Source organism: Molossus molossus, unplaced genomic scaffold (assembly GCF_014108415.1).
Source record: "Molossus molossus isolate mMolMol1 unplaced genomic scaffold, mMolMol1.p scaffold_m16_p_2, whole genome shotgun sequence".
Taxonomy (NCBI): Eukaryota; Metazoa; Chordata; class Mammalia; order Chiroptera; family Molossidae; genus Molossus; species Molossus molossus.
Window position 1 is genome coordinate 98429042 of NW_023425355.1, and position 23122 is coordinate 98452163.

At 51.6% G+C, this 23122-nt stretch overlaps 1 protein-coding gene across 4 annotated transcripts in view; it reads left to right on the plus strand.

Moving 5' to 3' along the window:
• The window catches only part of IQSEC2 (IQ motif and Sec7 domain ArfGEF 2), an 80169-nt gene that overhangs the window by 53378 nt on the left and 3669 nt on the right, over positions 1-23122 (plus strand). For all 4 annotated transcript variants that reach the window (XM_036271022.1, XM_036271026.1, XM_036271024.1 and 1 more), the window contains 10 exons: positions 6328-6589; positions 7761-8162; positions 11135-12030; positions 13406-13567; positions 14053-14175; positions 15504-15670; positions 17830-17969; positions 18751-18876; positions 20866-20965; positions 21516-21677. In XM_036271022.1, coding sequence (XP_036126915.1) covers positions 6328-6589; positions 7761-8162; positions 11135-12030; positions 13406-13567; positions 14053-14175; positions 15504-15670; positions 17830-17969; positions 18751-18876; positions 20866-20965; positions 21516-21677 — 2540 coding nt within the window. The remainder of the gene's footprint in view (positions 1-6327; positions 6590-7760; positions 8163-11134; positions 12031-13405; positions 13568-14052; positions 14176-15503; positions 15671-17829; positions 17970-18750; positions 18877-20865; positions 20966-21515; positions 21678-23122) is intronic.

The window sequence follows — 23122 nt, forward strand, 5'->3', positions numbered from 1 at the left end:
ACAGCGAGGGGAGTAGCTGATCCTGTCAGGTTCTGTGTCAGAACCGACCTCCCAGGAGGGCTCGCCTGCCCAGGGTGGTGCAAGATGCAGACGAGGATCCGAGGATCCGGAGTCAGCAGGGGGAAGGGGAGGGAGGGAGGGCACCCAGAGCCGAGGAAACCGAGGAAGAACATCAGCACAGGCTGGTGACGCGGCTCAGCTCGCCGTAGCCTAGGAGGCACAAGGAGCCCGCTGTTGCCTTCTCTAGGAGCTCCCAGCTTGGAGAGTGGGTGGCTGGACAGATTCAGCTAAAAAAGCTAAAAGGGGGACGCTGGCCTGGAAGATAGGGGACTTGGATTCTCATCCTGTGTGACCCTGGGCAAGTCACTTTGACTGTTGGGACCTCATTTTGGATCTTCGGTCAGGTCAGGCCCTTCTGCCTTCTCACCTCAGGCTTTCCTGTTTCCTCCTGGGCTGCTTCCTCACTCGTACACTCCACGAATATTGACCCAGCCTCTGGCCCTCTGCAGGCCCCTGTGGGAAAGTGTGGGGAGCTGGAAAATGCAGGGACTCCACCTTGGAGGGGCTGCTCAGTGCGGGGTGGTAGGAGAAGGAGTCTTTGTGAAATGTTTTTATTGATTTTTTTTTTTTTAGAAAGCGGAAGGGAGAGAGAGAGATAGAAACATCGATGTGAGAGAGAAACATCCATCAGCTGCCTCCTGCACACCCCATACCAGGGATTGAGCCTGCAACCCAGGCATGTGCCCTGACTGGGAATCGAACCGGGACCTCTTAGTCCATGGAATGGTGCTCAATCCACTGAGCCACACTGGCTGGGCAGAGCAGAGGTCTTGATATGACTCCTGGCCCCACCACTGCTGAGCTCTGAGATTGTGGGCAGGCTACTTCATCTTTCAGCACCTCAGTTTCCTCATTTGTGGTATCCCCTTCAGGAGAACAACCCATACCTTGCAGGGTTCCTAGGCCTAGCAAAAAGTAGGTACTCAGCAAATGACAACTATTATCTTTAGGGCTGCAAAGAAGCGGAGCTGGGATTCAAACCCAGGTCTGTGTGCTCGCCAGCCTGTGCTTGCCTGCTCTCTATCCAGGCTGCCTTCTCCCCTGCCAGCCCCTGTGCCGAGCCAGGCTGGCCTCAGGTTTGGAATCTCCGTGGTGCTGGGATTGGACAGCAGAAACAATTTGCAGGAGAGCTGTGGGAGAAAAGGGAGGTGACCAGGTTCCCCCCCACCTCCCGCTGGGTCCAATCTCCTTGCCCAGTGTTCCTCCAGAGTCCACAGCCCCTGGCCCCATCTAGGTGCGCTGACCTCCTCATCTTGTTTTCTTGTCTCTCACTTCCGGTTGCCCGCCCCACTCCAGCCCAAGTTGTCATGGGGATAGTCCTCAGCATCCCTGGCTTCCTTTTGCCCTCATCTTATGGTTTCTATAGCAACAGCCCCCATTCATTTCCATGGCAACTGCATCCTGATCCCATCCCCTGCTGGCTGCCTGGCTCTGGGCAGTGCCAATAAAGGGAAGGAAGGAGAGAGACCTCCCATTAGCAGCAGCAACCCGGGAAGGTTGGTGCTTCTGCCAGGGGCAGGCTACCACGAATCCATACAGAACTTCCCGCTCCACTTCTCCCCACCTTAGTGCCTTGACTCACAAGGTCCTTCACCCCTCATCTCTATCAACTCCTCTTAGCCAAGGTCCCATTCAATAGCTTCCTCCCCCAGGAAGCCTTCAGGCGGCAAAGGAACAGGGCTCTGGGCTGAGTCCCTGTTCTGCCACTTGCTGAGACCTTTGGCAGTCACTTCCCCCTTCGGAGCCTTTTCCCTCACATTTAGAACAGGACTCCTAATTCTTCCTTCACATTTGCCACGCAGATTAAATAATGTGCAGAAAAATGCCTGACACGGGGAAGGTGCACTGTAAGTGCGAATGTATTTTTATTCTGCTCAGCCACCCCCAAGCAGAAGGAATCTCTCTCCTGAGCTCCCCCAGCACTTCCTCTGTTCCCCAGCCCTGAGAACTTTCAGCTTTGTACTGTGGTTATTTGTGTAACATGGTTTATTTCCCCCGATGCAGAGGATGCTCTCAGTTCCCCCATAGAATAGCCCAGCCGAGATGCACACGGGGTGAGAGAGAGAGACAGAGAGAGAGAGAGAGAGAGAGAGAGAGAGAGAGAGAGATAGAGAGAGAGAGACAGAGAGAGAGACAGAGAGAGAGAGTTAGAGTTTCCATCTGATCAGCATGTCCCTGAATGTTTTGGGGGCTCTGAGTTAAGGGATTTCACATCCCCAACCCTAGTTCTTCAAGTTCTTCAGCCCATAGGTCTGGCTTCAGGAGCAATGCCCTCAAGCATTGTCCTTTTTGCAGCCTGACCTCCCTGCCATTATTCCCTTTGTAACCAAAAGAGAGTGTTGAGCTCCCCAGGAGGCGATTGCTGAAGAGTGGAGAGCCAGGGGCAACATGGAGCCAGAAGTGGGGAGAGAGATGTCATGGAAAGACAGCCTGGGCCCTAGATTTGCACCATGACTTTCTCACTTAATAGCTATGTGACCTTGAGCCAGGTTACATCACTTCTCTGAGCCTCAGTGTCCTCATCTATAAAATGGTGCTAATGGTGCCTGCCTCAGTAAGTTGCAAGGCTTCGATGAACTAATTAATGTTCTTGCCTTAAGGATTGACGTGACTAGGGGGCCCCATGGCAGCACAGAGAAGGAGCCTGTGAGCCAACCTGTGTGGAGGGGCAGGCAAGCATGGAAGGGCACACCTGAGCTGAACGTTGAAGGATGAGCAGGAGGTTGCCAGGTTAGGGTATCGGGGCAGTGGGTATAAGAGGAAGAGATCAACCCAGCCAGTGTGGCTCAGTGGACTGAGCGTTGTCCCACGGACTGAGAAGTCCTCGTTTGATTCCTGGTCAGGGCACATGTCCAGGTTGCGAGTTCAATCCTCTGGTAGGGGGCATGCAGGAGGCAGCCAATCGATGTTTCTATCTCTCTCCCTTCCTCACTCTCTAAAAAAATCAATAAGAAAAAAGAGGAAGAGATCAGGTCAAGAGAGCCATTCCATGGCTATGGTGAAGAAGTTGGAAGTTATCCCATTGATGATAATCCCGACAATACCTGTTAGATCCTCTTCCTCCTCTACTCATCTCAATCAGAGCAGAAGCCACTCTTTATTGTGGGCTCAACACCTTTCATGATTTGGTCCCTTACTACCTCTCTGATCTGGGTCTTATCACTTTCCTTGAGGTCACTCTGCTCCAGCCACACTGTTCCTCGCTGTGCCTCAATCACGCCAGGCACAGTTCTACCTCAGGGCTTTTGCACTGGCTCTGCCCTGTCTGCACCACTCTTGCCTCAGATAACCACACAGCTTACCCTTTCCCTTCCGTCAGGGCTCTGCTGATATGCCATTTCTTCCCAAAGACCTTCCCTGACCACCACATGTGAAACAGCACCTTTAATTATTGTGCTGTAGTTCCCTTCCTAGCACTTATCTCTACCTGAAATAATAGTATATATTTATAGTCCGCTTCTCCTGCTACAGTGTCACCTCCCCGAGGGAACAAATCTTATGTGTCTTGTTCACTGTCACATTTGCAGCCCCCAGCACTGTGCCTGGCATAGAGAAAGTGCTCAATTGTTTGCTGGTTGAGTCATGAGGAGCCATGGAAGGGTTTTGGTGGGAGAGCAAAATAGTCAGATTTGTACTTTGGAAAGCTCTCTCTGGCCACAGGATGGAGAACAGACTGGATGTTGTGATCAAAATTTAGGTGAGGGAGGACAGATAAGTCCTCTCACTTAATAAGCCCACCAGAGCTCGCCCACTGACTCTCTTACTCTGGAAGTTTTTATTGAGCACCTACTCTGCTCCAGGCCTTGGACTCTGTGTTAGTAAGGAGATTACCAAATTCTCTTACACTGGGATTCTGGGAGCCATGACCACAAATAGCTGTCACGCCTTGCCAAAGCTAACCTGCGCCATAAAAAGAAGGACAGACGTGCTGTGTGGGGGAGCTCCGAACAGGAGCAGGCATGATTTCTGGCTGGAGGCGGGCTTTGGGAGGGCTTCTTAGTGGTGGCATATGACTTGAATCTTGATGGATCTAGGGTGTGGGGGGATTTCTCAGATTGCAGATGGCAGAGATGATAGGGACTGCGTTCCAGGTGAAAGGTACTGTATGAGCAGCGTTGGAGGTAGAAAGCAGAGGAGTACTGGGGAGAAACAGGGTCCGGGCCAGGCTGGAGGGAGGGGAGGATGGGGTGGGGGACTGGCAGCCAACCCTACAGCATGGATGAATGTTTCAGTGTGAGCTCTGGAGCCAGACCGCCTGGATTTGGATCCTGGCTCTATCATTAACAGCTGCCTGTGATCACAGATATATTACTTAACCTCTCTGGGCCTCGGTTTTTTTACATGTAAAATAAAGATAAATAACAATACCTAGCTTATAGGGTTGTTTTGAAGAGTAAACAAGTTATTAAATGTGAAGTGGTAAAAACAGTGCCTAGACATGCTATGCGCTCTCTAAGCATTAGCTGTTGTTCTCTTGGAGAGGCCTCAGATGCCAAAATAAGGAACTTAGGCTATCTCTGGCGGGCAGCGGAGCTTTGTTCTTCGTGAACAAAGACAGTTGATCAGAACTGAGCTGGAGCTGCGTGCTGGGGAGAGATCCTGCAGCCCTGGGGGGGGCATCGGAGATGCCTCGGGTAGGGGCAAGGGGCAGGGCTGAGCCCGACTCCTGGAGGGGGGCTCCACAGGCCCCTGAGGCCCAGGTGAGAGACTGCGGGGTAAAGGGCAGCCTCCCAGCTTATTTCCGCCTGGTGCCCAGTAGTGTTGAGACTGGTACTTAGGAGGGCGGAGATGAACAGTAGGTGGAAGCTCCACCCTTGCAGCCCAGGACCCAGCCTCATGGGTGCAGCTTCTCCACGGAGCCCAGCACCCAGCCCAGGGTGCTCACCTGGAGGCCTGGTGCAGCTCAAGCTCCTGCACTGGTGGGGAGCCCCCTACACCCACCTCAGCTCTGCCCCGCCCTGCACCCTGGCCTTTGCCAAAGTAGGGCCTGGGGGGTGGGCCCTTAACCCTTTCACCAGCCAAGAGCCCCCTCAACCTTGTGTCTGCCCAAACCAGACCATCACCTGGGCCCAGCCACACCCGTTTCCACACCACGGAAACCCCCTCCAGGCCTCACCAGACCTCCCCTCTTAGTTCCCTCTCCTGTTCACCCACCCCTGTGGCTCCACACCGTGCCCTCTGGGCTCAGGGCGTCTGGGCTCTGTCGCCACCTGGGTTCCCTGGCAGCCTGGTTGCCATGGCACCATGGCAGCAGATCTGGTGGAACAACAGCTCTGAGTAACCAGGGCAGGCGAGGCCCAGCACCCAGCTCTTGCCACTCTTCAGCCTGGAGACCCCTGTCTCCCTCCCCCAGCTGAGCAGAGGAGGCCATGAGGAGAAAAAGGAAGCTGCCCCGAAGGGCAGCTCTTTACCTGTGAGGATGCTGGATGGGCGTCCCCTCCCACTGTCACTGAGCCCTGTGCCCTGGCAGCCAAGGAACCCTGGGAACTGGCCAGGCCCAAGTCCAGGCCTCTAAGGGCAGGGGTGGGGTTGCAGGGGCAGGACTGGGCAGGGAGGGGAGAACTTGGATGCCCAGGATGCCAGGAGTGGACCCGGGGCCGGGGACAGGGCTGGTCTGGGATGGTGCTGGGACTAGGCAGGGAGGGAAACCGCAGCACAGGTAGGGCTGGGGACAGAGCCCAGAGGGAACGGAGCTGTGAGGGGAAGAGGGCTGGGTGGGGGCGGGGTGGAGCTATAAGGGAAATGGCCCATCAGGGGAAGGTGGATTTGGAGGTGGAGCTGTTATAGGACAGGACTATTAGAAAAAGGGGGTTGTGGGGACAAGACCGGGATGAAACTATTCTGGGGATAAGTCTGTGAAGGGACTTGGCCATGAGGGGGCCAGGCAGTGAGGGATGAATAGGACTGCGGTCGAGACCGAGAAGCCCAAGCCTAAAGGGAAAGGAGCCTAGAGGATGGAGCTGCGGCGGGAGAGGGTCCACGAGGGGCAAGGGCTCTTCAGGATGAAGCTGCAGGGGCCCGAGGCCGAGGTGGAATGAGGACAGGGCCGTGAAGGCAGGGGGACCTGAAGGGAAGGGACCACGAAGGCAGTGACGAGACAGCTTGGGGGGTAGGACTCCTTTCTGGCCTTTAAGTATTGGGGTCCCTGTATCTGTGAAGAAGCTGAGGGGGATGGGGTTGCGGAAGGGATTTGGTCCACATACTCAGTCTGGCCCAGCAGGCGTCCTTTGTTCCCACATCCTGGCTTATCTTATCTCATCCCCACAGTGTGGAGGGTGATGCCCCAGGCAGCGACCTGAGCACAGCGGTTGATAGTCCTGGGAGCCAACCCCCCTACCGGCTGAGCCAGCTGCCCCCCAGCAGCAGCCATATGGGGGGTCCCCCTGCTGGGGTGGGCCTTCCCTGGGCTCAGCGGGCTCGCCTCCAGCCAGCCAGTGTTGCTCTGAGGAAGCAGGAGGAGGAGGAGATAAAGCGCTCCAAGGCCCTGTCCGACAGCTACGAACTCTCCACGGACCTGCAGGACAAGAAGGTACAGGGGAGACGGCTCTGGCTGGGAGTGGGAGTGGGGGTGTGAGGGAACCAAGGACGGGGTTGGGGTGTGGACTGGAGGGTGGTGTGCATGGAGGGATAGTGAGACTGGAATGGGAGAAGACTGGCTCCAGGACGCTTCACACTACTGGGGACTCATTCAACACCTACCCACCAGGTCTCCATTCCCTCAGCAAACACTGCTGGGCCCTGGAGATGTAAAACTGATTGAGCCCTGGACCCGGACCTCAAAACTCTCAGTCTAATGGAGGAAGCACACACATCAGTTGGCAATTTCAGAAGAGTGTGCTACAATATATCACATGTATCACACAAGATATTGTTTAGCTAAGGGGGAGCACAAAATACTATGTATAGAAAAAATAAACTGGAAGGACATACACCAAAATGTTAACTGTGGTTGTGCCTAGGTGTTGGGACCTTGAGTGAACCAACCTTCCTTCCTTCCTTCCTTCCTTCCTTCCCTCTCTCCCCCTCCACATCCTCCCTCCCTCTCCTCCCCTCTCTTTCTCTCTCTTCCTCCTTCCTCTCCTCCTTCTTGCTCTCAATTTTTCTTTCTTTCTTTTTTATTGAATTTATTGGGATGACATTAATAAATCATATAGGTTCCAACTGTATAATTCTATAATATATCATCTGTATATTGAGTTCTATGTTCACCACCCCAAGTCAAGTCTCCTTCCATCACCATTTATCCATCCCTTACCCTCCTCTACCTCCCCCTCTTCCCCTCTGGCAATCACCATGCTGTTGTCTTTGTTTATGAGGTTTTTCCGCTTAATCCCTTCACTTCTTTTTTTTCCTTCTTCTTTCCCTCCCTCCCTTCTTCCTTCCCTCCCTCCCTCCCTCCCTTTCTTCCCTCCTTCTCTCCCTCCCTTCTTCCTCCTTTCCTTTTTGGCTTCTCTGTTTTTTCTAACTTTTTTGGAATACTGACTATCTACTTCTTGTGAATAATAAAAGAAAACCACAATCCAGCCCCGTGTGACAAGTGCCATCTGAGGTTAGAGTGAACAGACAGTGCTGAGAGCACAGCCTGGAACATTCAGGCAGCTGTCAAGTGAGCTGTGACTCGGTGGTGGTGTGGTTGAGGTCCAGGGAGATGAGGCTATAGTGAGTGTCTGACCTCTTTCCCTTCAACCCTACCCTGCCAGGTGGAAATGCTGGAGAGGAAGTACGGGGGCTCCTTCCTGAGCCGCAGGGCTGCCAGGACCATCCAGACGGCCTTCCGCCAGTACCGCATGAACAAGAACTTTGAGCGGCTCCGCAGCTCAGCTTCAGAAAGCCGCATGTCCCGACGCATCATCCTGTCCAACATGCGAATGCAGTTCTCCTTCGAGGAGTATGAGAAGGCACAGAACCCCGCGTACTTCGAGGGCAAGCCTGCCTCGCTGGACGAGGGTGCCATGGCTGGTGCCCGGAGCCACCGGCTTGAACGGGGGCTCCCATATGGAGGCTCCTGTGGAGGGGGCATCGATGGTGGGGGAAGCTCGGTCACCACATCTGGAGAGTTTTCCAATGACATCACAGAGCTCGAGGACTCCTTCTCCAAACAGGTCAGCATCCTTGAAAAGGGCCCTTCCTCCTCATCCCTATGCTCTGGCTACTCCTACGACTTCTTACCTATACTTCAAACTAAAAGACATTCCCTGACAAGCATTCAAGAACAGTGACTAACTACCATGAGTAGGGGCTGTGAGATCAATGAGACAGAATTGGCAAGACAAAAAATTATATTGGTTAAACAAGCAAGTTAAAAATCTGGGTGCATAGAACACATAAAAAAATTAAAGTTCTCACTCTTTGCAACTTGATTCACTATCAAATTAAGGCCTGCCTAACAGGTGATGAGCCTCTACTGTGTGTACCTCATAATGACCTGTGAGATGGGGGTACCCCAACTTTATAGAGGAGGTGACTGAGGCTTTGAGACCCTGAGAGGTGAAATGACTTTTCCAAACTGGATTGGAACTCAGCTCTGTCTGGCTCCAAAGCCCACACCCTTGTACCTACACCACACTACCCCGGGCCAGGCTCCACGCTGGGCGCCGTCGGGGAGGCAGATGGACCACCAGGCCCTTGTTCTCAAGGATCTCCCAGGCCAGTAGCTCTCAAGGATCTAATGGCTGCTACGTGTGCACACGACTGTCTCCTGAAACAGAGTGTGCTCAGAGCCATGAGAAAGGATCACATCTAGTACTCACATGGGGACTCAGAAGAGGGAGAAGAAGCTTTCTTCTGGGTGGACCACAGAAGGCTTCTTGGAGAAAACAGCAATGGAACTGGGCCTTACCAGACAAATCAGATTCAGCAAGCCAGGGCTTGTTGGCAGGGTGCTGCTTGCTTGGGCATTGCATGTGCAAAGGCATGGAAGGGTGGGAACGCAGAGGCGCTGCTGGTAGCAGGACGGCATTCTAGGCCTGGGCTTGTCAGCACAGCTGCTCGGGTGCGAATTCCAGCTCTGCCATTTCCCAGCTGTGTGACCTTGGGCAAACTGTTTAACCTCACTGAAACATGACAAGTCAAATGGAGATAAAACTTTCCTTTTATTTATTTATTTATTTTATTTTCATTTTTTTATCCCCACCCGAGGACATTGTTTTCGATATTTTGTTCAGGTAGAGTGGGAGGGAGAGAGAGAGAGAGAGAAACATCCACGTGAAAGGGACACATCGAGTGGCTGCCACCCACATGACCCAACCAGGGCCGGGGACAAACTGCAACCGAGGTACGTGCCCTTAGCGGGAACCGAACCCGGGTCTCTCCAGACTGCAGGCCAAGCTCTAACCGCTGAGCCAAACTGGCCAGGGCAAAACTTTCCTTTTAGAGTTGTTTCAGAGATTCAGCTAGGTAATGTATATAAAAACACCTAGTATGTGGTAGCTACTAAGTACATGTTAGTTTCCTTCCTAAAAACAAGAAGGGCAGTTGTCGAATGAATGGACGCTTTATAAGAGAAGAAATCACTCTGTTCTAACCTCTCTGATCTGGCCCTGCCACCGGCCTGGGCATGCCACCCTGGAGGCAGTGAAGGGGTATGTGTTGGGTGAGGGGTAGAGGGAAGGAAAGAAATATTAAAGACAAATCTAAATCATTCATCTGTTCACTCATACAACAAACATTATTTGAACATCTCTTCTATGTCAAGAAATGTGTTGAGCCCTGGCCGGTTTGGCTCAGCAGTTAGAGTGTCAGCCCGCGGACCAGAGAGTTCCAGGTTTGGTTCCCGCTAAGGGCTATGTGCAGCTTGTCCCTGGCCCTGGTTGGGGTCGTGTGGGTGGCAGCCAGTCGATGGGTCTCTCTCACATTGATGTTTCTCTCTCTCTCTCTCTTCCTCCCTCTGTCCCTCCTGCTCTATCTGAAGATAAATGCAAAAATGTCCTCGGGTGAGGATAAAAAAAGAAATGTGTTGAGCTGAGTTAGAAAGAGAAAAACTTGGCCTGGACCCGTCCTTCAAGGGGGAGCTGAGGGAAGAGGCTCACAATCTGGTAGGAAGAACAAGGAACCAGGCCTAGGCCCAGCTCTCGGTGCTATCCAAATCTGATGGGGAAGTGTATTAGTTATCTATTGCTGCATAACAAATGGCTCCAAGAGTTAGTAGCTTAAAACTGAATTTAAAGACTGAACTTAAACAACAAACATTATCTCTGAGGACCAGGTATCTCGGAGTGGCTTGGCTGGCTGTTCTGGCTCAGGGTCTCTCATGAGGCTGTAATCAAGCTGTAGGGTGGGGCAACAGTCTCGGAAGACTTGACTGGGGCTGACAGGTCTGCTTCCAAGCTCACTCGCTTGACTGTTAGCAGGTTCTCACTACATGGGCCTCTCCATAGGACTGGCATGGCATGGCTTCCCCAGAGCAAAGGGTCTGAGAGAGAAAGCACAAGCAAGTGAAAGCACTCAGGATAGAAACTCTAGTCTTTCATAACCTAATCTTGGAAGTGACCTCTCATCACTTTTGCCATGTGCTATCAGTCCCACAGACCAACCCCGAGACGGTGTGGTACACAAGAGTGTGAATACCAGGAGGCAGGAATCATTGGGGGCCAGTTGAGAGGCTGAATACCACAGGGAGGTAGAGTTACCAGCCATGGTCTGGATTCTCAAGGCTAAATCAGGGATTTCCTAAGACAGAACGAGACAGAGGGCTCTGGAAGCCCGGGGGAAGCTGGGATTTTGCTTCACCCAGGGGATGACAGAGGCAGTAGTATGGATTGAATCAGAGTAGGTGGCATTTGGCTTGGGTTTATAAGAACATTGAGGAGGTATTGGGATATCTGAGAAGGGATCTTGTGGACATTAGTCTCAGCTCCTGTGAGTTCACAATGGCTTCCTGGGACTTATTTTATGTACTGCTGAGAACCTGTGGAGGTGGGGGAGGGGAATCCCTTTTCCTGGCTAACCGACCAGGAAGTTCACCCTATTCCCTTCCCCTTCTCCCTCATTCCCACCCTTTCCCCATCCTACCAACCTTTCCTTCATCTTCTCTTCCTTTCTCTCCCTTTCTCCTCTCCATTCCCTCCAAACACAGGTGAAGTCTTTGGCCGAATCCATCGACGAGGCCCTGAACTGCCACCCATCGGGGCCTATGTCTGAGGAGACAGGGTCAGCCCAGCTGGAGAAGCGAGAGTCGAAGGAACAGCAAGAGGACAGCTCAGCCACATCCTTCAGTGACCTGCCCCTCTACTTGGATGACCCAGTTCCCCCACCATCCCCTGAACGACTGCCCAGCACAGAGCCCCCACCCCAGGGCCGGCCTGAGTTCTGGGCACCAGCCCCTCTCCCGCCAGTTCCTCCACCAGGGCCGCCAGGGACCCGGGAAGATGGTAGCCGTGAGGAAGGCCCTCGAAGGGGGCCTGGGTGCTTGGAATGTCGGGATTTCCGGCTGCGGGCTGCTCACCTTCCTCTGCTTACCATTGAGCCTCCTAGTGACAGCTCTGTAGACCTGAGTGACCGCTCAGATCGCGGCTCTGTCCACCGCCAGCTGGTGTATGAGGCCGATGGCTGCAGCCCCCATGGGACCCTGAAGCACAAAGGGCCACCAGGCAGGGCCCCGATCCCACACCGCCACTACCCAGCCCCAGAAGGCCCAGCCCCAGCCCCACCTGGGCCCCTGCCACCAGCCCCAAACAGTGGCACTGGGCCCAGTGGTGTGGCCGGGGGTCGGAGGTTGGGGAAGTGCGAGGCCACAGGCGAGAACTCTGACGGTGGAGATAATGAGAGCCTTGAGAGCTCCAGCAATTCCAACGAGACCATCAACTGCAGCTCTGGCTCCTCTTCGAGGGACAGCCTGCGGGAGCCTCCAGCCACTGGCCTGTGCAAGCAGACTTACCAGCGAGAGACACGGCACAGCTGGGACTCCCCAGCCTTCAACAACGACGTGGTACAGAGGCGGCATTACAGAATCGGCCTCAACCTCTTCAATAAGTATGTACTTCCCATTCCTGCCCACCTTGCCCCTTCCTACCCTGCCACCATGCACTTTGACCCCTGGGGCCGAACCCCAAGCAGCCATCTGCTTCTGCCAGCTTCTCATTTTGTGGATAGTGCTTCCCCCCAGCTGTTCAGTGAAGGGGATTGGCAACAGGGTGGCAGAGTAGACAGTGTGCCGACACACCCATAAGAGGCACGGCTAGTCCTAGCGCTGCCCCTGACTGGCTGTGTGATCTTGGGCGAGATGCTCCCCTCTCTGAGCCCCGGTTTTCTATCTATAGAGTAGATTCTGAACCTGGGGTCCCCAACCTCCCCCTTTTGGTGGGGAGCCATGTGGTATAGAGAGAGTCCTGCTCTGAGAAACAGGAGACCTGGACCCCTTACTTTGGCCAGACTTGCTGTGTAGCCCTGAGCAAGGTGGGTTCTTTCCTTGGGATTCGGTGCTTCCACCTATTGACTAACAGGGTGTGTATATTTGAGGTATTGGGGGCAGGGTGGGGTGCTAGACTAGTCAGTAACCAGGACCAATCTCTTTCTAGATGCCTGGTCCTGGGCCAGGTGCTTAGGAGTGGGATGGGAGTGTGACATTTGATTTGAAAATAGTTAGAAAAGAAATGCCTTACATCTGTAGCCTATTAGACACTGCCACCTAAACACCTATATTTAGTTCTCAGAATAACTCGGCAAGGTGGGTGGTGGTGTCCCTATTTTATAGAGAAAGAACGGAGGCTTGAAGAAGTAAAGGGAATTGTCCCGAGTCACGCATGGTAAGTGATGGGTCTGAGAGTCCTGTCGCACCAAAGTCTGTTCCAAATTTTAGCCTCGTGGGGTCTTAAGGTGGGATTCTGAATGTGGCATAGCTCAGACCCAGATTTGGCCTAGGGGAAAGTAGGGATCACCTTGTCTGTGGAAATGCTCAGAGGCTGGGTGACGCCTGTATAGGTGGGATGTGGGGTAAGGAGCAAAGTAACCTCTTCGCTTCTTTCCTACTCTGAGAGTCTGGAACTTGGAAAGAAGGGCTTAGCCGGGAGCTCAGGCCCTCTCCCAGGGCTCTTCCATGCCTGCTGGGAATGTCAGAGCTCCTGGCGCAGAGCAGTCTCTCACTAAATCTTAATTTTCTTTCCATTGTAGTGTGTCTCCAGTGAAGGAGGAAGTTGGGTTGAGGATGCCTGGAATTTTGAAACTGTGAAATGGGAAAGTGGCTTCCTCTCCTTGGGCCTCAGTTTTCTGAAGGGATTGGATCAAATTATGTATTTGACTTCCTTGGTTCTCTGAGGTCATAGTCGGGCCCCAAATTAGTTCAAGCCGTGGGACAGAGGGCAGAGTTCTAGGAGGACAGCCATCTCATCTACCTCCCCTCTTTCTGCAGGAAGCCAGAGAAGGGGATCCAGTATCTGATCGAGCGGGGCTTCCTGTCAGACACACCAGTGGGAGTGGCTCACTTCATCCTGGAGCGGAAAGGCCTCAGCCGGCAGATGATAGGGGAATTCCTAGGGAACCGGCAGAAGCAGTTCAACAGAGACGTGTTGGAGTGAGGACCCCAGGATGGGGCAGGCTGGGCCAGGGATTCCTGGAAAAGGAGGGCAGGAGGGAAGAATGGGGCAGCCTGTCCTTTCTGCTCAGATAAACTTTGCAAAACGGGACAAATAGCCCTTCCTGCTCCCATACCCCTCTGCACCAAAGAGGTCAGATCTCTCTTGGCCCTATTCCTAGAGACTTTGGGGTGGTCCCAGGTAAGGCATGCTTATCCCATGGCCTCCTTTGGGCCTCAGTTTTCCCATCTCAGAAATGAGTGGGTAGTGGAAAGGACTCTTAGTAACCATGTGCCTGGACCTGATTTGCTGGGGTGGATTCAGTTTTAAAAGTTCCATCCTCATATGTACTTCCTTGGGCCACAGGTCCCTATCTTGTGGATGTTTGTCTGTGGAGGAGTTTGTCCAATTGAGCAGGTCAGGGTGGGTCTGAGGTTTTCTGCAGAGGAATTGACTGTGCCACACCGCCTTCTTCGCTCCTCAGCTGTGTGGTGGATGAGATGGACTTCTCCTCCATGGATTTGGATGATGCGCTCCGGAAGTTCCAATCCCATATCCGGGTTCAGGGCGAGGCCCAGAAAGTGGAGCGACTCATCGAAGCCTTCAGGTGCGCCTGCTTCCCGCCTCTAAAGCTGATGTTCCCCAGTTCGGGGGGCAGCACAGTGTGCCTACAGATCACCTCTCTCAGCCTCGTGCTTTCCTCATCAGAAAATGGCAGTTATAAATCTTACCTTGCAAGGCAGTTAGGTTGTGAAGATCTGACGTGATGTGCATAAAGCACGTAGCTTAGTGTCTGGGACATGGGCCTCCAGTAAGTCATGACAGCAGCAGCAATAGCCAATGTTTGTTGAGCACGTACCAGGTAGCAGGTGCTGAGCTGGGCACTTTACATGATTATTTCGCCAAATACTCACAACAACCCTGTAAGGTAGGTGTTTCTATTACTATTTCCATCTTGCAGATGAGAAATTTTAAGTTTAGAGAGGTTAAGTAACTTGCCCAGAGTCATACAGTGAATAAGTTGGTGGAACCAAGATTTGAACTCAAGTGTGTCTGACTCCATGACCCTTAACTTTTTTTTTTTTTGAGGATAAGGAGAGAAACAGAGAGAGAGAGAGAGAGAGAGAGAGAGAGAGAGAGAGAGAGAGAGAGAGAAGGAAAGAGAGTGAGAGAAGAAAGAGACCAAGAGAATGAGGGATGGAGAGATACTCAACTGTTTTTGTTTTTTTTTTAATCTTCATCCAAGGATATGTTTTTACTGATTTTAGAGAGAGAGGAAGGAAGAGGAAGAGTGAGAGAAACATCAATGTGAGAGAAAAATATCAATTGGCTGCCTCCTGTTCATGCCCTAACTGGGATCGAACCCTCAACCTTTCAGTGCATGGGACAACACTCCAACCCACTGAGGCACAGCAGCAGGACCTGGTCCTTAACTCTTATCCTCTACTATATGAATGCTGCAGGGATCACGCAGAACTGGGTATAAATTCTGGCTCCACCAATTTGGGGGTGTTTAGAGGGGAAACAGAAGAGTTGCTGAGAAGTTGTTTCCCATAATGGGAGAAGGATTTGCTTTGCAGTCAGAAAGATATAGACTTTCATCCTGGCTTTCCCATTTACCAGCTCTAATACTTTGGGCACGTTATCTTACCACTGGGGGTCTCAGTTACTTCATCTGTAAAATGGGGCTGCTAATCGCTACCTTGCAGGACTGTGACAGGATTACATAAGACATGCACATAAATCCTCTGGCAGAGTTCAATAAAAGGTAGTGATTGTGAATTTTACATGCTAGTCTGGGGAAACCCTGAAGAAAAAAGATAGATCCAAAGGGCTAGGGAGGAGGAGGAGAGGGTTGGTGGTGCCAGACCGGGAGGATTGTGGGTAGGTGATTACTGGTGCCTGACCCTGGCCCTGACCCCTCCTGCTCTGCAGCCAGCGGTACTGTGTGTGTAACCCAGCTCTCGTGCGCCAGTTCCGGAACCCAGACACCATCTTCATCCTTGCTTTTGCCATCATCCTCCTCAATACTGACATGTACAGTCCCAGCGTCAAGGCTGAACGCAAGATGAAATTAGATGACTTCATCAAGAACCTGAGAGGTGACCCCAGACCTCCCTATCACCTTTTCCTGTCCTTCCCCTGGGAAGGGAAAGTGGGCAGGGTGGGAGAGTGGGGTGGGGAAGGCTCCCTGGAAATGAACTTGTGATGGTCTCACTTTCTGCTAAGACCGGATGTTCTTGGAGCATTTGCTTATGAATTCATTCAGTCATGTGTCCATCCACTCATTCCTGCACGGAACATTGACTGAGCAGGCCCTAAACAAGAGACTCTTATAGAGCTTATACTGGTTCACGCATTCATTCATTGTCCGTTCACTCATCACTCCCTCCTTTCCTCTCTTCTTTATTTATGCCCATAAAGGCTCATGTAATTATTTTAGTGCTCTTTTCTCTCTTTATGCATTTCTTCTTTAACGCAACCATTTATCCAACCAGTTGACACTAACTGAGTGTCTCATGCGTGCTAGGGGCTATAATGGGTGCTAAGGATAGTGGAAGGGCATCTGCCATAGTCCCTGCCCCAAGAGAGCTCCCTGTTTGTGAGAGAGACTGACTTATATAGTACCAGAGGCGACACAAGGCAGAAAGCGATCAGTGATCTCAGACCGTGATATCAGGCAGGCCAAAAGTACGGTCAGCTCAGAGGAGGGAGAGCCCACCTCCAACACACTTCCTGGAGGAAGCAGTATTCATTTTAAGGTGGACCTCGAAGGCACAGGTAAAGTAGAACTTACCTGGCTGTAAGAATCACGAAGGCACAGAAGTAGGAAAATGTAAAGCTGTCTGGAGAACAGTCGAGGTGGGGTAGATGATCCAGTTGGAATCAGTATACGAGGGCCAGATTAAAGCTGTCACCTTGACCTTTTTTCTTGGTTTATTGTGTTGATGTCAGGCCCTACCTCTCACCAAAGATTGCAGCCTCCTAAAAATGGCACAGATGTTAGGATTATCGAAACAGAAACAAAAGAGGGAGATAGAATTGCAGAAAAACAAGCAGACGACAAATTTGCTGACCTTCGGGGTTTGCACAGTCGATAAGCTTAAGCACTCTGACAGCTGAGGTCAGAAGGCAGTGTGATGAAGTATGTTCCTTTAGCACCTGTCCAAGGAGGAGGTGTGGCATTTACAAAGGAGAAAACATTTTCTTCAACAGAAGGTTTAGAGAGAAGAGTGAGTGGGTTTGCTTAGCAGACGATCAGGAGTGGAGAAGGATGGTAGACGGGAGGAGGGAGACAGATCAGAGGCCATCTGGAGCCATCTCCCAGAATCCTGTCATTAGTCATTCGTTCATTCATTCATTTCATTCATTCTTCCTCCCTCTTTTCCTCCCTCCCTCCTCTCTCTCTCTCTATAAATATGTTTGTGTGTTTATATGTATTTTATGTGTATGTATATATGTATATCTTTCCGCCTCTACTTATTAAGGAAATAAACAAACAAGTGAAATGAATATCTGCTCACTCCAGAACTTTGGAAATATAGAAAATTAGAACGTTTCTTTGAATCACCCAAAATTCTGCCCCCTGGAGGCAACCATAGTTGATATTTTGGTATATTCTAGTCTTTTTTGCTATTGCTTATGTAACTTTTTGAAAGATAAAGGTCATATATGCAATTTATCCCGCTCTTTTCACTTAACCTGCTACAGGAATTTTCTCATGCTATTTGTAAACAGCATGTTTTTAATAACTTTAAATTATTTTATTAAACAGATACTCAGCTTTACTTAGCTGTTCCTCTATTGGTAGAACTTAGATTGTGTCAAAAATTTCCCCTCACTAGCACTTGTACATATGTCTTTGTACATATTTCTGAGTAATTCCTAAAAGAGGAATCACAGAATATTTAGGTTCTGGCCAAATTACCTTCCAAAATAAGTATGTTAATATTACGTGTCTGCTTCTTTGCGCTCTTATTAACATTGGATATTATCATTTAACACTATTTTTGCTCATTAGAAAGGCAAAAAATGTATCTGATTATTTCAAGCACAGTGTGGTCTGAGTTGTTTAGACAAAATCCACACACTGGCGAGGAAAACAACTGGCTATCTGGTTGAAGGATGCTTTCCTGGCCAATCCTGACAGAGGGATCGAGGGTGCCCACTTCTTCTAGCCTGCGTGTGGGGTGCTGTGGAGAACTCCTGCCACCCGCTCCCCACATTTATGCCATATATCTCTGTGTTACTCCCCCCCCAGGGGTTGACAATGGTGAAGACATCCCTCGAGATCTCCTAGTGGGCATCTACCAGCGAATCCAGGGGCGTGAACTTCGGACCAATGATGACCATGTGTCCCAGGTGCAGGCTGTGGAGCGCATGATTGTGGGCAAGAAGCCGGTGAGTGACTTGTGAAGCTTCAGACGGGACAGGTTTTGGGTTAACCTCTGCCCTCTCTGAGCCCTAGGCCCACTGCACTTTCTAAACGGAATGGGTACTAATGCAATCCTCGGGGCTCACGGTGCACACTGAGTGGGTCGCTCTATAGGAACGCCCCTAGCACACTACAAGGCACACAGGGGGTGTTGGATAAATCTTAGCATCCTTCTCACCTCTGGTTTTGCCTGTTCATCCCAAATGAGGAGCCAATCAATAGTTGATAACCAATCAAGAACATATTCTAGTCTTTTATTCAACAAACATTGACGGATGCCTCTCCACTGAGCCCAGCATTTCACTGGGCACCAGGGATGCGGATATGAATCAGACGTGGTCTCTGTCGTTGGGGGCACGCACAGAGCCGAAGGGGCAGGGGGCATGTGGTACAAAGACACAGTGATTTTGCCTTACAGTTAGTTTAGGGGAACACAAAGGAGGGAGAGGTCGTTTTCAGCCCATGGAGAGCAGGAATGGCTTCTTGGAAGAGATGGCACTGGAAGTGGGATTCGGAGGAAGAGTGGAATGTGACCATATGAAGCTGGGCGAGAAAGGCATTCCAGACAGAGGGAGCTACCGGGTCAAAGGCAAGGCACCAGAAAAGCCCGGGCCTTAGTTTCTTGGGCTCCTTGTGTCTCAGTGACAATGATATGTATCAGAGGTAAATGTCCTCTTGCAGTCAGTATTAAGGTGCTGGAGCTGCCGCGCTGGACTTGCTGACACCTGTTTCTTCATGCCTGTCTAGGTCCTGTCTCTTCCTCACCGACGACTGGTTTGCTGCTGCCAGCTCTATGAGGTGCCGGATCCGAACCGCCCCCAAAGGCTAGGGCTGCATCAGCGGGAAGTCTTCCTCTTCAATGACCTCCTCGTGGTAAGAGCGCTGTGGGAGAGGAGCTGGAGAGGAGGTGGTGAGCTGGGCCCCTGTGAGCTGTGAACCATGTGAACATTAGTGGTGGAGATATGGTGGGTGAGCTGTTCTGCCACGTGATCTGTGCGGTCTCGGACAAGGTACAGGCTGCCCCTGCCCCTCCTTTACCTCCTGTATCCATTTGAAGGTAGTAACCGCCACACGGGAGCAGGAGATGTTAGGCTTGCAACCTGGGAGGTGGTAGGAAGTGTCCTGGTCCACCTCAATGGCCTGGAGAGTTGGGTGGAGGGAGATGAACCTATGACCCTGGGGTCAGTCTGGAACCTTCAAGGTGGTCAGGGTGCTTGAAGTCATTCTTCAAACCGAGCTTGTTACCAGTGTGGATAAGCGTGTTTCAGAGCTGGGACACTGAGGACTCTGCGGACTCTGCAGGCGGGGAGGGAATTTCAGGCTCTCCTGTCCAGCCTCACCCAGGGCAAGAACCCACTTTCTGCATGGCCCTTTGCTTGTGTGACTGCGGAGACAGAAGGCTACTAGAATCTGTCTCCCAATGGGTTTCCTCCAACGATTGTCACTCAAGCCTTGGGATCACAGAGGACAAGTTCCTTCTCTGCTCAGGGATTTGAGGACAGTGACTTGTCCCCCTTGATCTTCTCTCCTTTAGAGCAGGGTCTCAACTTCGGCACCATTGACATTTGGGACCAGAGAATTCTTTGTTGCGGGGGCTGTTCCGTGCATTGTAGCAGCACCCTGGTCTCTATCTGCTGGATGTCTTTAGCACTTCTTCAACCAAAAATACCTGCAGACATTGCTGAATGTCCCCTGGGGGACAAAGTCACTCCAAGTTGGGAATCACTGCTTTAGATGAAGCCCCTGCAATGCCCTCTCTGGGCCTTAATTCCCTGCTCTGTGAAATTGGGCTGCTCTCTATCTCAGAGGGTGGTCCTAAGGGTGACACCTGGAGCAGTGCCCATACAGCTGCTGAGTAAATGTTTCCACATCTGTCACGCACTGACCCCTGTGTGTGTCCAGCCCTGTGCTAGGCACTTGGTTCACAGAGGTGACCGAGACTCAGTCCTTGTTCTTGGGGTGCTCGCAGTCTGAAGGACTAAAAAACTTTTTGCCTAACTGTACACTCTAACTCTCTTGAAGTCAAATCATTTGCTTTAAAAATTATTTTCAATCCACCCCTGAGGACATGTTTTTATTGATTTGAGAGAGAGAGAAACATTGATAGATTGCTTTTTGAAAGCACCCCGAGCAGGGATTGAATCCACCACGTGGAAATGTGCCCTGACCAGGAATCGAACCCGCCACCTTTGGGTGCACGGGATGACACTCCAACCAACTGTGCTACCCAGCCAGGGCCAAATAATTTGCTTTTCACCGCAAATTGCAGACTGCTCTACTTGCAAACTGTCTGAGGTATTCACAACCTATGTTAGTTGAGTCCAGAGTCCCCAAGTACTTGACAAAGACCTTGGGTTGTTGAGAGGAAGACATTAACTATATACTTTGGTTCAGTGGAGACTACCATTGTGTGCCGGGACCCAAGGGAGTGGGTGAGATACAAGAAAACCAGGCTCCTGCCTCTTGGCGCTCCCGGTCCAGCAGGGGGCGCTCCACACTCAGAGCACTCTCAAGCTTGACGATGGTAAAGGCGCTGAACCAGTCAGTACTCGGGGGAGGTGGGGGTGGATCTGTGTGGGGTGTTAGGACAGGCTTCCTGGGGGAAGCAGCATTCAGTTACTTCCTGCGAAAATTGTAAACGCCTGTGTGTGCGTCATCATTACATCAGGAACTTGCATTTTCTCCTGCCTCTCCTGTTGTGCTCCTCAAGCTTCAGTTCTCCCCAGTTTGTGGGTATGTGTGTTTGTGTTTATATGTCTGTTAGTGGCAGTGGGAGGAGAGGAAGGTGATGAGAAATAGGTGCCATTTGGAAATTCCCCACCCCAAACCCTGCCTCTTGTCTTTTTCCCACCCCTGCCAAAGGTCACCAAAATTTTCCAGAAGAAGAAGATCTTGGTGACGTACAGCTTCCGTCAGTCTTTCCCCCTGGTGGAAATGCACATGCAGCTCTTCCAGAATTCATGTGAGTCCCTGAGTGGATCCCATCATCCCAAGAGTCTATGCCATGGCCCCCATTCTCATCCTTCATCTACACCAACCTCCAGTTTTTGGAGTCCTTTATAACTGGGCTAAGGTCACCTACTTGGTCCCAGGATGTAGGGCAGGCCAAGGTGGAGTATGACCTGGTCTGTGCCCTGGGGAGCTCATGGTCCCACAGTGTGGTAGGCCAAAGAGATGGTGATGATGCTGCACTTTGAAGGACTGAGCCAGAGGAGCTTTGTTGGGTGGCCTCCTGGGCAGGAGAAGCGATGTGAGTAGAGGTAGAGGCATAAAGAAAGGGGTTCTAGAAGGCAGCCAGAGTTCAGTTTGCCCTTATGTCCCAGAGTAGAGGGAATAACAGGGCCATGACTCCCAGGAGGCTCTTGGGGGGGACTATGGGGACAAAAGGAAGCCACTGAAGATGCTGAGCAGAGAAGAGGCTCAATCAGAGTTGGACATTAGAAATATTCTTTTGCATATGAGCCACCTCGTTTCAGTCCTGATAAGGGGCCCCACCTCCCCTTGCCCCGCAGATTACCAGTTTGGAATCAAGTTACTGTCTGCAGTACCTGGCGGGGAGCGAAAAGTCCTCATCATCTTCAACGCCCCCAGCCTCCAGGATAGGCTGCGCTTCACATCTGACCTGCGTGAGTCCATTGCTGAGGTGCAGGAGATGGAGAAATACCGCGTGGAGTGTGAGTAGCCCCACTGTGTCTTTTACATCCCATCCTGATACGGTGCCCTGTCCACACCAAGAATTCTGTCGTCTGAAAATAGCAGAGTTGCGGGTTAGCATGCCCAACCTTCCTACCCTCATTCCAGGAACCCTTCAACCTCTGCTTGAATACCTTCAGTGACAAGGGGCTCATTACCTGTCAACCTCTGATTTTTATTCCAAACCCTAATTATGACCAACTCTTCTTTCCAAGGAAAGGCATCAGGGAGAAGAATCAGGGTATTGGAGGTAGGACTCTAGTTTCAGGTCCCAGGTATGCTACTTATTATCTGGGTAAGCTGGAGCAAGTTGTTTGACAGTCTGAGTCCCAATTTCTTCCTACATGAATTGGGATAGTGAAATCTCCTCCACAGAGTTGTGGACATTCGATGAGATAAGGCCGACATGGTGTCCGCCAAGCTAGTAGGACACTAGTGTTGAACATCCTCGGTGACCAGCAGATGTTATTCTCCTTCGCAGCCCCTCCTCTCACCTCCCCACATGCTAGTACCACAGCCGAGTCCCAGTGACCCATCCTCCCAGCCCCCAGCAACCACACCAAGTCATTTTGATTATATATAATGAAAAATAGTGATTACATCTCTTTCTCAATGCTGTCCACGTTTTTCTTCTCCAGCTTAAGCAGTTAGTTAAGTAGTAACATGGTGTTAAGGAGAAAAAAGGAGGGAGGAAGAGAGAGGTGGCGGACCACTCCTCAGTGAGACCTTCACAGTTCCAGGGTCTACTCTACTCCTCAGCAAGGCAGGCTCACACATTTTAGTTCACCAGACCCTTAAGACCTCCCCCCCGCACCTGGGGCACAAGACCAGGGGAGGGCATAGCAGGCTCCGTGACCTCCGCAGGGGGTGGGGTTATAAGGAAGCTGAAGAGCACAGCCTGTGGTCTCAGGTAGACCTGCTTCCAGAACGCCGGCTCCCCCACTTCCAGCTGTATGACTTCTCGGATTCGCAGTTTCTTCCCCTGACAAACGTGGATGATAACGTTTGCCTCCGAACTCTTGCGAGGATTGAGAGAGACCGAGGACGCAGAGTGCCCGGCATACTGCTGGCACATACTAGCGGACGCGATTCCTGTCCATTTCCTGCTCCTGCCCTTCCAGAAACCCTCTGCTCTGTAGCAGAGTGTCTGGGAACTGAGCGGACTTGGGCGATTGGCCTCTGCAATAGTTTAGAAGGGCTTTCGTGCCCCTACTGCCACCCAGCCACTGCAGAACTGTTTTGAGGGCAAGACTTGTTTAGGAGACCAAACTGAGAGTGGGCAGAGGAGGGGGAAAGCAAGAAGGGCAAGAGGAGGAGCAGGCACTGAGAGGGAGGGAGGGAAGACCACACCAGAGGAGATGGTGGCCTGCAGGGGGCTTAGGAGGTGTAGCTCAGGGTTGTGGGCACATGCTGGGGATCCGAGGGC